This window comes from Temnothorax nylanderi, unplaced genomic scaffold, assembly GCF_030848795.1.
Source record: "Temnothorax nylanderi isolate EJ_2023f unplaced genomic scaffold, tnyl_v1.0 TNYL_tig0140_pilon, whole genome shotgun sequence".
In the NCBI taxonomy this organism is placed as follows: Eukaryota; Metazoa; Arthropoda; class Insecta; order Hymenoptera; family Formicidae; genus Temnothorax; species Temnothorax nylanderi.
The window spans coordinates 431240-445762 of record NW_027249202.1 but is presented as its reverse complement, the minus strand read 5'-3'; the positions used below and the strand labels follow the sequence as shown (position 1 = coordinate 445762).

General features: G+C 37.0%; 5 protein-coding genes across 9 annotated transcripts; 3 read left to right on the top strand and 2 right to left on the bottom strand.

The window, feature by feature from the left end:
* Positions 1-501: 501 nt before the first annotated feature.
* Positions 502-3393, top strand: LOC139777197 (lactosylceramide 4-alpha-galactosyltransferase-like). 2 transcript variants are annotated; one of them, XM_071714491.1, is made up of 5 exons: positions 541-676; positions 986-1076; positions 1703-2099; positions 2332-2554; positions 2913-3393. In XM_071714491.1, exons 3-5 carry the CDS (start codon positions 1711-1713, stop codon positions 3216-3218), a joined length of 918 nt encoding a protein of 305 aa, XP_071570592.1. In that variant the 5' UTR covers positions 541-676; positions 986-1076; positions 1703-1710; the 3' UTR covers positions 3219-3393. The 2 variants fall into 2 exon arrangements, with proteins under 2 accessions (XP_071570591.1, XP_071570592.1); XM_071714490.1 differs by lacking the exon at positions 986-1076 and having other exon boundaries at positions 502-676.
* Positions 3032-10636, bottom strand: Pgap1 (GPI inositol-deacylase). 4 transcript variants are annotated; one of them, XM_071714483.1, is made up of 13 exons: positions 10482-10636; positions 10082-10262; positions 9461-9614; positions 9250-9354; positions 9055-9158; positions 8552-8995; positions 8150-8400; positions 7655-8080; positions 7202-7588; positions 6703-7080; positions 6412-6488; positions 3382-3629; positions 3032-3169 (listed from the first exon to the last, which is right to left on the bottom strand). In XM_071714483.1, the coding sequence occupies exons 1-12, from the start codon at positions 10514-10516 to the stop codon at positions 3391-3393; spliced, it is 2781 nt and encodes a 926-aa protein (XP_071570584.1). In that variant the 5' UTR covers positions 10517-10636; the 3' UTR covers positions 3032-3169; positions 3382-3390. The 4 variants fall into 4 exon arrangements, with proteins under 4 accessions (XP_071570584.1, XP_071570585.1, XP_071570586.1 ...); XM_071714484.1 differs by lacking the exon at positions 3032-3169 and having other exon boundaries at positions 3378-3629; XM_071714485.1 differs by lacking the exons at positions 3032-3169; positions 3382-3629 and having other exon boundaries at positions 5322-6488.
* On the top strand, positions 3689-5769 carry LOC139777202 (nucleoside diphosphate-linked moiety X motif 6). The gene is made up of 4 exons (XM_071714496.1): positions 3689-4284; positions 4686-4994; positions 5088-5290; positions 5504-5769. The coding sequence occupies exons 1-4, from the start codon at positions 4071-4073 to the stop codon at positions 5687-5689; spliced, it is 912 nt and encodes a 303-aa protein (XP_071570597.1). The 5' UTR covers positions 3689-4070; the 3' UTR covers positions 5690-5769.
* Positions 10637-10800: 164 nt separating the features above from the next.
* Positions 10801-12589, top strand: LOC139777201 (ribosomal L1 domain-containing protein CG13096). The gene is made up of 3 exons (XM_071714494.1): positions 10801-11404; positions 11601-12166; positions 12246-12589. Exons 1-3 carry the CDS (start codon positions 11136-11138, stop codon positions 12443-12445), a joined length of 1035 nt encoding a protein of 344 aa, XP_071570595.1. The 5' UTR covers positions 10801-11135; the 3' UTR covers positions 12446-12589.
* A 110-nt stretch (positions 12590-12699) lies between these two features.
* LOC139777203 (ankyrin repeat domain-containing protein 40) lies at positions 12700-14251 on the bottom strand. Its single transcript, XM_071714497.1, has 3 exons — positions 13859-14251; positions 13305-13594; positions 12700-13152 (listed from the first exon to the last, which is right to left on the bottom strand). Exons 1-3 carry the CDS (start codon positions 13972-13974, stop codon positions 12806-12808), a joined length of 753 nt encoding a protein of 250 aa, XP_071570598.1. The 5' UTR covers positions 13975-14251; the 3' UTR covers positions 12700-12805.
* Positions 14252-14523: the final 272 nt, after the last annotated feature.

The window sequence follows — 14523 nt, the reverse complement described above, 5'->3', positions numbered from 1 at the left end:
TATTTTGGTTTCATGCACGAGTAACTAATCGTTGTAAGTATCTAATCCATTTCCAACGATTTTAGAGAAAATAATTTCTATTAGTATTAAATAATATTAATTTAATCTACACAAATTACATTGCTAAACGTTTGCAAGTCGATAAATCGACATTTTCCTTATTTAAATAAAATATATAAAAAGTCCTTGCAATAAAACCATACCTGAATTCACTTCCATATCGCTCGAGAGCATTAGACATATTTGGTGGATGTTATAGGGACATCAGTAACAATCGAGTAGCTGAGAGCTATTTGCCGCACGCTCGTCATAGAAGATTATGTAACAATAGTATCATAATACAGTTATTAATTACTCCGACACTCTATACGTTTCGATAAAAAGATATCCGACAAGAAATTGATCTTTAACGTAAACAAACAGAAATATCAGATAGAATTACATGGATTCTGTAAACTTTCACAGGTTTGTTGCAAAAAATTATCGAAGTTATCTGCAGTTATGAGGACACAACGGGCGTTTTTCATACTCTGCTCCCTCCTCGGATTAACGATTATTATCTGGATTTTTTGGAGGGAATTATCGATGATACTAATTACCGTCAGCTCGGCCAATCACGTTTACTGCTACTGGAGCGGATCCAGTGGTATCATGGAACTCGGACAAGGAGAATGGGGTTAGTTACAAGATTTTATTTTTCATCTCTCGAGTATCCCAAAGAATAGAACGAAAATTTAATTCTATTAAAGTATCATATATTTTCTCTTGCGAGATCTTTGAATAAAATTAAAAAAGAATTTTATATTTAATTAAAACTAAGAAAGGCAAATTATTTTATAAATTTTACCAAGACAAACTATTGATAACAAAAAGACATATAAAGTAGAAAACTAAAAAATAAATTTTTTTCCAAAATGACGCTTTTAAGAAATATAGACTAAATATTTAAAGAGATTAAATAATTAATCAATTATTTCCTTTTTAGCATTTGAAGAATTTATCATAGAAATCAAGAGTAAAAGTTGATGTTATCGCAAACGATTTAGCGGCTAGACAGATATGCGAGCTACTTACAAGTTGAGCTAAGATACAATTATCAAATATGATTATCAAATATCAAATATATATCCGATATACTCTGAAAATATTTAAAATTTTATCTCTGATAAACTATGTGTATCTCGTTGTAGATGATTAATAATATTTCAATATTATCAGCTGCAGTGGTTCGCCTACTTTTCAAGCGTGTTATTTTTAAGTAACACGTTAAAATTTCTATTTTTATCGTAAACATGTTTACGAAAAAATATATATACTTTCGTACGATGCATTCTTTACAATCATAAGCTATAGGCGACTCGGTGTCCTTAGTCAAGTTATCGATTTTAATATGCAATCACCTAGTTATACTAATTACAGAATTCGAGAACAAAAATATGTTGTTACATACTATTCTACGTACCTTAATCGTATTTGTGTAATTTATTTTTTTTTTAATATAAAAACAATAAATAGGTACAGTAACAAATTTGTTTTGCGATATCAGTTTTCTCTTTTGCTTTTAAATCTCTATGATCAATTCTCGAGAACCACATGGTTTTTAATTATTTTCTGTTTAAATGCTTTGGTTTAAGAACTAAATCATTTAAATTTGTTTTTCAAGCATATATTACCTAATTACCTGCTTTCCTCTAATTTGTAGATGAACAAATGCTGATACCAAGCAGATGCATATTTTTCCACGAGACATCGTGTTCATTGCCGAATCTCACGCCTCAACAAGCATGCGCCGTGGAATCGGCAGCTAGAAATAATCGCAATTTAAATGTCTTCCTGCTATTCCTTGCGACAGGGCAGTTTTCCGAGAGGTCTAAGGGAATTGTCGACATTTTACAAACCTATGACAACGTGTACATAAGGCGAATACGTTTGTCGACATACATTATCAATACGCCGATAGAGGACTGGTTCTGGGCAAACATCCGTAGATTATGGGAGAACTACGATTGGCTGCGCAACGACTTTCATGATTACATCCGGATTTTAACACTGTGGAAATATGGCGGTGTGTCATTGAATTTGAACAGCATCGTGCTGACGTAAGTTGAGCGAGTATCTCTTATCTTCAAGGCTTCAAAGTTAATTCAACGACGAAGATGAAATTGATAATTTCCTAATAAGTTTCTCGTTGATATCAATGTATCATAAAATCTGTCAGACTGACTCCAAAATATTGCAAGTAGACAAGCATCGGCGTCTATTGAACTTGCTGCAACATGTTAACAAGAGGCAAACATATTTAGGTCAATAAATATAAGAATTCGCATTTAGACCGTTGGACGAGCTAACTACTTTTGCGGGCGTGCAAGACAATCGAGATATGGGTGTCGGCGTGTTTGGCGTCGACACGAGCACGAATTTCGGAAGGAGTTTTGCCGACGCCTGTATGGAAGTCATTCAAGATATAAACGCGGACAGCTATTTGCGATACAATATCACGAGAGTCATAACCGAAGCTGTATGGAAGCTCTGTTATCAGCGAAACGTAAATAGGGTAAACTTTATTTACTTACTTAGCGAACAAGCAACCACCTTCAGCGTACGTTTCGTGACATACATCTATGTTTCTCTCTAAAATTTAAAAGTTTTATGTAAAATAAGTTTTAATTTCGAATTCTATAACATAAATTATACAACTTTTTTATTCTTGTGTAAATTGTTGCTCGCCTTGGTTACGTTTGGAGTGCATAGTTAATTTACGAGCGCGAGTAATGAAATAATTTAGATTTAACGAATGATTGGGAGCGAAAAGTCGCAGACAGAAGTCGTTTTACATTGAGCATTGAGCGCGTATGTTACATTAGCTCGAAGCTCGAACAAATCTCTTTCTGATGCCTCGCACTGCCTCGCAGCTCTCGCAGGACAAGGAATGTCGGCGGTTCACTATCTACCCACCGGAGAAATTTTATCCTGCGTCTTCCGATTTGCGGAAGGTTCGTCCGAACGAAACGAGAACGGCAGAAATGCTGAAGCTGAGGATGCCCACAGGGAAGAACGCCATGACGATTCATTATTCGTGGAATAATCCGAACGATTACAATCGAGACGTTGACGGTGACGTTGCTGAAGCGGACAACACGGCGGCCTACAAAATGGCGGCCAGGCAACACTGCCCGAAGATATACGAGTTTGCTGGAGAAAGCTCTTTAAGCTCGTGATATTTGATAACAATGATAACTAATACGTAATACGTAGCACAAAATACGCGCACGTATTGCAAAATTGGGACGCAAATGTATGTGTGTAATTGAATGAAGCTAATATTTATTACGCGAGCGATTTTGTATTGATTTTGTATTGAGGGTACATTAAAATAATTACCTTTCTATTTTATATTTTTGCATAATGACGCCCTGGTAATCGGGCATACATATTTCCGTCTTTCATATAAGCTTTATTTTGACAAAAAACGGGATGAAGATATATTTCCAGTTTCCAGCACGCTATCACCGCCACCGCCAATCGCTGCAGTATCGACGATACTTTCACCAGTTTGCCGATGTTGAATTCAGATGGCGCCTTGATCGCCATCAATGACCTTTGATGTTTTTTTTTGCCTGCTTGAATTCCTTTAGCACATTCAGAGGTTAGGTTGACTTCGTTCATGATTTATGTCTTATGTCATTAATATTCATGCGCAGGAATATTGTCATTTATTTTATAGCATTCATGCTGAATCATCTCGATGGAACTTATCGCGGCAATTCTCTCAAAAGAAAAAAAAATAACCTGATTTACCGTTTTAATCGAAGGTTTGCCTTGAGGACAACGAGGACGTTGAGGTTACGTTGCGCCGCTGAGTCAGCTGAGTGATAATACTGACGTAAACAGAAACGCAGAGATGAGAAAAATTGCCGATACGCTGCTTACGCACGATCGCGCGACACGTGATATTCCGATGATATCCGACTCCTGTTATCAGTTCTCGAGTGAGATCGCGCGATGGCCGATATCGTTCGACGATAATTAATTCTCGCGTCTCCAGCGCCGAAACCCGATCGTTCGATCCGATGCGAAGCGCGATATTCCTTCGCGTTTCGAGAACATTGACGGCGCGGAACTCGATCGTTCTTTCGCGTAGCACACGTATCGGACAATTAAGTACGCTAGACGCCGCGATGGCTCAACGAATCTTCAAAGGCTATAACGATCACTATAATGGCATTACGATCGACTCGGTTGAAGAGCCCTGTGACAATAAAATATTCGCGCAGCGTCTCAAAGGTAGAGACCTAGAGACGCATCCTTTTCGCCCCCTTTTCTCGTATCTTTTTCACATATTCATACAGATGCGATTAATTATATTGTATACATAATTATTATATACATATACGTATATTGTCGTATTATAAAAGGGATATAATTAGATGTTGTAAAGAAATTTTGAACAATCTTCTCTTTCTCTTCGAGCTCGCTAAACTTTACTTGCTTTTCGAAGCATACATTTATAATAAAACAAAAGCACTTAATGTAGTTAAGTATTGTTTCTCCGTCGAGAGTTTTTAAATTCAATGTTTGTTAAAATAATATTGAAGGAATGAATTTGATACTATAGTAGCATGTATTTTAAGAACATACTAGTTAGAAGGAATAAACACACATATAACTTGTAAATATCTTTATAGATTCTTTAGAGCAATGGACAAGGGACAAAAAACGCACTATATGGTTCCGCGTGCACATCCCGCATACCGAGTGGGTCCCGATATTAACAGGGCACGGATTCATCTTCCATCATGCGAAAGAAGAATATGTCATGTTATATCGTTGGTTGCCCACCGACGAGGAATGTAATGTCCCGAAATATGCGCATACATTTTTAGGCGTTGGTGCATTCGTGTTCAACAAGGATACTGGTGAAATACTAGTCATTAAAGAAAGATATGCTTCTACTAAAGCAAGCTGGAAGCTTCCTGGAGGCTACGTAGAGCCAGGTATCTTAATAGAAGCTGTTGTGCCTTGTACATTAGTATTACAATGGTTACTTTGCACCATTATACATGTGCATGTATATTTATGATTGTCAGGAGAGAATATTGAAACGGCAGCCAAGAGAGAAGTTCTGGAAGAGACGGGAATTCAGGCAGACTTCAAATGTTTAATATCTTTTAGACACGGGCACGATTATTCCTTTGGATGCTCGGACATATACATGATCGCATATCTAACACCTCAGAATTTTGAAATTGAGAAATGCAAACGGGAGATATCTGAATGCAAATGGATGAAGGTAGAAGTTGTACCACAAAATTCTTTTCTCATATTGCCAAAAATCAAGAATTATATTTATATTTGTACATGATCTTAACAAAACCTGCAAGCATCATACTTGTTCGATATAACAATGAAATGTATTACAATACTACTAATGCGTAGCGCATCTGTACCCTGAAGTATACCGAACATAACTGCTTCAATTTACAAATTTCTATTATTTTTCCAGCTAAGCGAATTCATGCAACATCCAGAAGTACATGCAAATAATAAAACTTTAGCAACAAAAACAATAGATTTTCTTCGACATCAAATGGGTATGGTTGTAAATTATGGAATACATCCCCTCACGAAAAAGCAAATATGTGTGTACAGTGTGGAGAATACAGACATTGGAGATACATCTGTAGAATAAACTTTCTATTTTTAGAAAAAATAATGTGTATATATAGAATGAAATATTAGAGATTTTAATACCAATAATGCGAAAAAATACGCACAAAAAGTTCTTTTGTTACTACCATTACCATAGAAATAAAATATACAAGATAATAGATAATAATACATATAATTAAATAATGATATTAAGAGCTATTAAATAATAATATAAATTAAGGATTCAATTTATTGTCTAACAAATTATATTGATATAAAGTTATATTAATTTAAAGAAGACTTATTTTATACTATATCACATATATCACAATACGTTAATTAAGTTTTTGTGTTATAGTTATAAATATCCTTTGGTTATCTCACAATTATTGTTAACGTGATATGTGCTAACAAACTGCCTTAAAGTAAGTTTTATCTTATTTGCATGATTACATCTTGAGTATTTTTATATAAAATAATGATGAACAATAGAAAAAACTGTAAATATATTTCTGCCAATTATTGTAAACAGTAAGCATAATTTCTGTCAATTAGCGTTTTAATCAGATTACCCATGAGGAATTATAGAATTTAGTGTAATGAGCGTTACCACTGTGGCAGTAATAGGTGGTATACACCATTGATAAAAGGACGGATGCGGAGCTGCTGTCATGGAAAGAATGACCCAACTCGTGAAACGTAATATGTTGCTTAATAGAAGCGAGCGATATCCCTTATGATTAGGAGAAATCTGTACGATACCTAATGTACTGCATGCAGCTAATATTGTCCAACTTGTCGTAAGAACAGGATCTTCTGAAGAGAGTCTCATATCGTAGCTGTAATGAAAAAGTCCACTTTTGTTAACTAATTTTTATAAAATTTATGACTTTATAACTAAGAATCTTGTTTTCTCATTGCAGTCATATTAAATTATGACGATGATTAATTGACTTTTTTCGCTTCTATTACAATTTAATATTATTGTAGTGAAAAAACAGAAACCTTAAATCGAGAATTTTAGTAGAATTTAGTAGAATTAGAATTTAATACCTGAAATTTTTCGCCCAAACTAGGACAGATGGAATTGCTGGGAGTGCAGCAAAACTACACAGCAAAAACAGGATAAGATGATTATATATCTCTTGACTGATACTTCTATCACTTTCTTCTTCGCTCTTTGTACTCTTCCAACGTTTAAACCAATTGAAATGTTGGAGTGGGGCCATTAATATGCCCTCTAAATAATCTTCGTACATCCTTGTTAACTTCAAGAAATAAAGAAATACCGAGACGAGCATACCAAGAGCGCCACATGTTGTTGGAATTAGAGATAGTACGAGAACAGTTGTAATAAATGGCAACTGATTTAGACCGCTCAATAACCAGTCTGACCATGTTATTGAGAACGCTATTGCACGTGCTAAGAATCTATAAAAATACGACTTTCATGAAAATATTTTAATCGTTACTGATCAAATTGACCAATTTTTCAATATGCATTTAATACAAAAGAATATTTTTATTTTAATATAAATAAAAAAACCTGTACCTGACAGCTATTCCATGTGTGACAGAACCAAGAAATATGACGGAGCAACATACACCAATGGCAGATACACCAATGATACATAAAGCAATGCAGGTTTCGTAAGTAACGTTGAAGAAAAAGGACAACATTATGGTAATGACTATTGTCGGTAGCGTATCTGAACCGTAATGTATCTTTCTAGAGACAAAAAGTAGGAGTAAACTCATAACGGCCATGTAAAGCAATGGCCAACGGTCTCGTATTCTACAAGAAACCTTGTCGACGATTCCTCCAGGTTGAATATTAATCATATAAGTGCATTCTGGTTCTAATGTCACTCTTAAACTTGCCGTGTCATTGGAACGTCCGTAGAGTGTCTGCATTTTCATCGTTTTCGGACCATCGTCTCTGCATCGTAATTAAATATAGAAAGGGCTTATATGAAGCTCGATTTATTGCGATAAATACACTTACGTATTCGTGAAGATTTTCGTTTGAGTCGATCCTACATTCGACGACTCTAGTAACTCGACAATAGCGTGATGCTCAAGACAATTCGGCGATTTCAACTCGATTGTTACCGCGTCTATGATGTTGGGAAGTGTTACGTAATATCTCACACTTCCCTTGACGGTTTCAATCAAATTCGGTCCACGAAAGCCAAAGAGATATTTAGGATGTAAGAATCTATTTCTTGTAGATTCGATTCGATTGTTGTAAAAATAGGAATCGAAGCTGATTGTAAGGTATTTCTCCAAATCATCTGGAGTTATTCTCACAATGGCATGCGTAACGTGCGGATACCTTATCTCTTTTAGCTCTAGATCAACAGTCCTTCTCGGTCGATATAATGGATCGGGTAAAAGTCTTGTCTTATTTGTCAAATTCCAACCCCATTCACTGAAAGCACATATTATTGATCAGTAAATAATAATTTCGTTTTGATAGGAATATGTAATTCAATGTTACCAAATTTGTTTTTGGCCTTGTTTTTTTAATGCTGAGCACACAAACAGCCAATTTTGGTTTTCTAAATTTATTGCATCAATGGTTAAGAAGTCAGATTTGTGAAATAGTTCCACCGCAAGATATATAGTAGACGATTTTTTAACTCCGTTCTTATTATTCCAGACATACTGTTGAGGTACATTCACCCATTCGGCATCGGCTTCGAACTTAATTTTTTCCGTATAATGATACAGTTTCTTGCCTGAAGTATGCTAAAATTGCAATTTTATGCTTTAAAATTCATTAATGTTTTAGGAATTTTAGGATTATTAGGAATTTTAGGATTATTAGATGTTTTTGCATCATAAAAGAGCAATCGAGCAATCATAAACTCTGACTTTGGCATCAACAATAATCACTTACTTGTAAAAAGTGATAGGACAGAGACTCCATCTTCAAATCAGGATTCGATGTAATTTTAGGTGGCTTTTCTGAATGTTCTACGGAATCAAACAACGAACGTACAATTGTGAATACTAGTTGTTTACACCACAGAATACTCAGGTGATCTGTCGATTTCCAAACGACTGGTATACTCGTAGAAAGAACATTTATATCCGCTGTGCGATCAAAAGTTTGCGCAGCAGGTACAAGTATATCGCGTGGTCCACCTCCAATCGATACTACCTTCACTCCTGCATCCTTAATTTTGTGCAGATGTCTTTCCAGTTCATAATAATAATTGGCAAAGACACTATCCAGAACTAAAGAGGGAGTATGAGGGGAAGCCAAGTTTATTATCATACTTGCAAACGAAGCGTTCATATTTGGTGCTAGTAACAGAGCACCTTTCGCTACAATACCACCCTGAAAGAGATGTCAGTTAATTTCAATCATTCTCTATAACATATATCTGCGTTTCTTACCATAGAATGACCAATCAATACAACATTGTCCATCTTGCCCTTGTACAAAGCTAATATTGCCTTTATGCAATGTGATACGTACACAGTTTGTTCCATAAGCACACCTTGCATTAATAAATTACAATGACAATTAATATCATGTGGCTATCGATATGTTAATAAATGTTTTTTGTAAAATTATTTTTTCATGTGTACCTCCATACAATGCAGAATAATCCTTACTAAACGAAATAGTAAAAAAGTCAAAGTGGAAGGGATACTTTCGACTTTTTCTTAAACTTACTGAAGCAATAGATCGTACTAAAATGAAAGGAAAAATGTAAATACGTAGATTTAAATATCTGTCTTACAATGATGAAAATTCATCATTAAATTAATATTAACATATTAATAAAGTGATGTAAACCTTGTTCATGAGATCCAGCATTGCCTGGTATGAAAAGAACCGGTATACCAGAAAAGTGCATTCTTCTTAATTTTTCCGTTAGAAAACCTTCTCCATAGGCATACAATCCAAATCGCGGATATTCATCTTCTAAATCATCTTTCAAAGATATTCTCTAAAATATAATAAATTATTTAAAAATTTGCAAAAAAGTTCTACATATATCCAGTATTCCATTTCAAATATTTCTTCTTTTATATTTGATAAACAAAAAAATATATTCAAACAGAATAAATCACTTTTACTTCATCCAGTCAAATAATAAACAACAATGGAAATATTAATCAACTCTACTGCCATTATAATCGCCAAGACAATACAACTACAATTTTGTTTGATTATCGTCAAGACGTTTAAATAAATAAAAATATATATCTTTCTCTTATCTCTTATGCACTTGTGGAAAAAAAGAAAGCAAGTATTTCAAGTTGAAAAAGAGAAATACTTAGTGCAATGTGGAACAGGCAGATAAGAACTCGAGACTCGAGGTGGACTCTCACATAGCAGGCTATCTCCAATGATAACTGGAGTAAAAAAGTAAAGTGGTAGCAGTCACATACTGCGACTCGCGTGTCCACGTACCACATACTGCGGATACTCGAACATGTACGTCATCTCGCATGTATTCTCCTCAAAATCGGTGACATATCTCGCAACTCCGAGAACGTAGAGCAGAGTGAGCATGATAAAAAACGGCACCAGCGAACCATAGATCATTATCCATTTTACGGAAATCATTTTGAGTATCTCACCTCTCTCGAACCTTTAAATAGAAGATATTTATTACTTGATACAATTATCATTTGTCTCAATACCGGCTCGATGCTGACATTTGTATCCTTTGAGACCGTTGGACGGCCTACCTAATAGATAACAATTTAGGTGATGTAACGAGACTTTACATAGGACAGGAAATACAGGAGCGTGTATGAATTTTCGCTGGAATACGACAAGATATCTGATGAAAGTAAAAATTATATACCAGGCTAGATCCCTATCATTTTCGTCGGCTTTCATTGAGACTGTAGGTTATAATTTCTTCCGATATTGAGAAAAACGTAAATTCGAATAAAATTTCAACACATGCGCGGCACTTGTTCGTTTTAGGTGCGCCCTCGGTGTTTCCGCGAATCCGCGTTGAAAATGAGGCAAGAGGTCCGTTCATTTTCGCGTTCCAAGTTTCTCGAGGTGGTCGAGTGCTGGGGAGTACTGGGGACTTTCCTCGTAATCTGGGAACTCAAAGCTGGAGCTGGGAACAGTGGCCGAGATTTTCCCTCCACGAAAAGATTCTTCCGTCCACTACTCCACTTTGCTCCACTTCCTTCTTCTCATTTCCTGCGCGGCTGAGCCATGCGTGGCTGATGTGCTCTAACCGGCGAGGTACTTAAATTTGTCAATCTTACGTGACCATTTCTTTCTCAATTTATTCACATTGAATATACGGATTCTCGTCCGATCGCCGTAGTTGTTAAATAATGTTGAGTACGACGATACTGTCGCGCTGACTGCTGCGTCTCGAATCGCCACGTGGTCGCGATCGAACGGAGAAAAAAAAGAGGGACATTACGCGCCAAGTGCACGACTTGCACGAGGCAAATACAGACAGGCAATACGCAATACGCAATACGCATAGAAAATGAAACGAAAGAATACGGATTCGCAAGTTGCGCGGAAGCAGAAGCGAAAGCAGGCCGACTCCGAGACGGAGACGACGGAATCGCCCAAGGAGTTCGACCTGAAGGAGCTGTCGAAGAAGCAAATTCTACAATGCATCTCTGCGATTTTTCACTTGACTCAAGAACAGTTAAAAGAGACGAATAGTCTTCTCGCCGAGGAGGCTCAGCCGATATTCATACAAGTGACTAGCGTCAGAGTTCCGAAGATGCCTCGCAGACAGATGAGGGTGTAAGTGAATTTACTGATGCCATAGATCTTTATTTTACAATATTAAAACTTTACATGATTATATCTTATAATAACCAATGGATCCTTATGAAATTTTCTGATTAGAAACTCCATAATGACGATAACTCATATGTAGCAAAATATTGTTGTATTTTTGTCAAATTACTATTTAAAATTCTCATCTTTTTGTTCGCAGATTGTTGCCATATTCAATAGTGGCTCCAGATGATGAAATAGCTTTGTTTGTTTGCGATTTGGAGAGAGGAAGAAGAAAGGATTATGAGCCAACAGTAGAATACTACAGAGATCTATTGCACAAGCATGGGTGCACTCGCGTGAATGAGATAATACCCATGAATCGTGTGAAGAACGAATTTGATCAATTTGAATTGAAGAAAAAGCTCCTAGGGAGTTATGACCACTTTCTTGTCGATGGTCGCATCGCCGGTCATATGTCTCACTTGTTAGGAAAACACTTTACCAAGAAAAGGAAGCTGCCGACTTCGATCAGAATGGAAAGCAAAGACTTGAAGCACGAGATCGATTATGCATTGAGGAAAACCAGTATGCTGCTGCATTCTCATGGCGATACTCATTTGATGCAAATCGGGAACACATCCATGGACAAGAAAAAAATCCTGAAAAATATATTGGCTGCCTGCGAAAAACTGTCCAAAAACTATCCAGGCGGTTGGACAAACATACGAGCTCTCCGACTAAAAAGCACAACCAGTCTGGCATTGCCTCTTTATATGACGTTAAGTAAGTTGTTGAAATATAGATTATTCAATTTATTAATAACGATATAGACTGTTTCCTTAAACAGGTTTATGAATTTCAGAGAATAAAAACACGGTCAATCCACATGAGATTGTGGTACAGCCAAAGAGACCGAAAGCTTACCGTGATGTGGAGGGAGAGCTTTCGACATTCGTACGTGATACCACGGTCATAGTTAAACCCGAAGGCACAGTTATCCTGAACAAACATAAGAAGAAACAACCAAGTAAGAAAATCACAAAGGAAGAAACTGAGAATTGAAATAACATAATTCTATTGTTACTTTACAATTTGAAATCTTGTAAAAAGAAGTAATCAGAAAAACTTTTTAAGTACGTAATATTATGTATGTTATCTATAGTTAATATTAATTTAATTAACATTAAATATCATCTTCGTAATATCTATCATGTGATCGGGGGAAATTATTGTCCTCCGATATGAAGCATATTAAGTATTATGCTAATTGTCGGAGGATATCTCTTAGGATACAGTTATTTGACAAATAAAGGCAGTTTGTTTATATTGCTTAACAAATAGTTTCTTTTTTATTAATATTCTAGATTGCGTGCAAATATTTGAAATTGTGACGAAGGTTTTCCTTCTAATGCAAGTGATCAATCAATACAAAATGGTCTGATCCTTCTTAGATATACTCTGATATCCATTAGCTGGCAACGTTGGCAAACTGTTGGCGACACCGTTAGCATTTTGCATGCTCTTGTACACATTTGTCGTGTCTACGACCACCTCGATTTCTTGGAAGTTCTGGAGTCTCTGAATGTCCTTGTCTCTTCTCAATCTGGTATCAGGCAACTTTCGTAGCTTCTGGATTTGATGCAAATTGAGATCCAACTCCTTGCAGCATAGACACAACAGAGCCTGATATGTCAACTCGCTTCGCGGTAATTCCACCTCTATGAAATCTGGATCCGCTGTATTGGCGACCCGGATTTTCAGTACCAATTCTAAAAATACATTGGAATACAATTATATACGGGACATCGTGATAAATTACTTGAATATGTAGCCTCTTAAAAATTTCTTCCTCAAACGTCGTATTATTTTAAGTGGCAAATAACTGTCACGTTACTAAAGAAATTATATCAATTTATCGAACCGTCTTGAAATGACGCGACGAGTCTGCTTTTGTCGTATATATTATTTCTAACTTTTGAAGAGTTTGCAGGAGCGCGCAGAAAATCTGGTGCAGGATATGTGGATGTAACTGCGCGTAACGACGAATCATACATGAAATCATCGCTTAGAAGATACAAAATCTGTTGGTTGCCGCAGACAGACGCTGGGGTGTCGCCCATATCGGATCGCAGATTTTTATCGGCACCATTTTTCAAGAGCAAGGCAACAATGTCCAAGTATCCCTCTTTACACGCCCAGTGTAGAGCGGTCCTTCAGAAGCACGAATGAACGAAGAACAAACAATACATTATTGGAAGCATCTTGATAAGTAAATCTAACTTTTACATTGGCGTTAGAGGTGGGTGACTTCCCATGCAATAGAGCGTGAGTTCTCTGTTCAATAAATATTTCAAGCGAGCATAAACTTTATACATGATTTAAGAAGAAAATGGGAAATAAACGTAAGTGGGAGGGATGTATTTTTGCGAGTCCTGCTTCTGTAAAGGTAGGTCAAAGCGAAGCTGGAATAAGTACCATCCGCTGCCATCTCGCCCGTTTACGTCGACGCCTACATTCAAGAGATCGTGCACGCCATCCGCGTCGCCGAGGCAAACCCTTTCCCTCAGACGCTCTTCGAGCATTCTTTCCATTTTGTAACGTTTTACACGCACCGCGTTATGGTACGTCACATATTTGTAATGATTTTACACTGGAGCGAGGCAACTCGAAAATGGAGTACCAAATATGCAGCAAGATTCTAACGCGCCGTCTCGAAAAACAAGCTCGATAGGGCTGAGGGCAGTGAGGGCTCCTATTCTAGATTACAGAATCGTTGGAATCGTGTTATCACTGTTATCACTCTGTTCCGTTCTTCCATCTCCACGAAGCTCACTGTTCACTCCCAGACTCCCAGTACTCCACTCCGAAGTCCGACGACACGGCACGTGTGTCACTTTGTGGCACAGCCAACCGCAGACGAGAGTTCTGGATAAAATCGTCTGCATTGGTCGTCAGCGCGAGGCCGCAGGCCAATCGGAGCCCGACCAATACCGTGAAAACGATTGCGACTAATGCGACTTTCCGGTGCGCATTCCCTCTCGAGTCTCGCTCGCGGATGCGCTGGGATCTGGGATGCTCCTGGATGCGCCATGCGCCGATGCGCCATGCGCGGCGGTTGGTAGCCGTTGCTAGATCTTTCA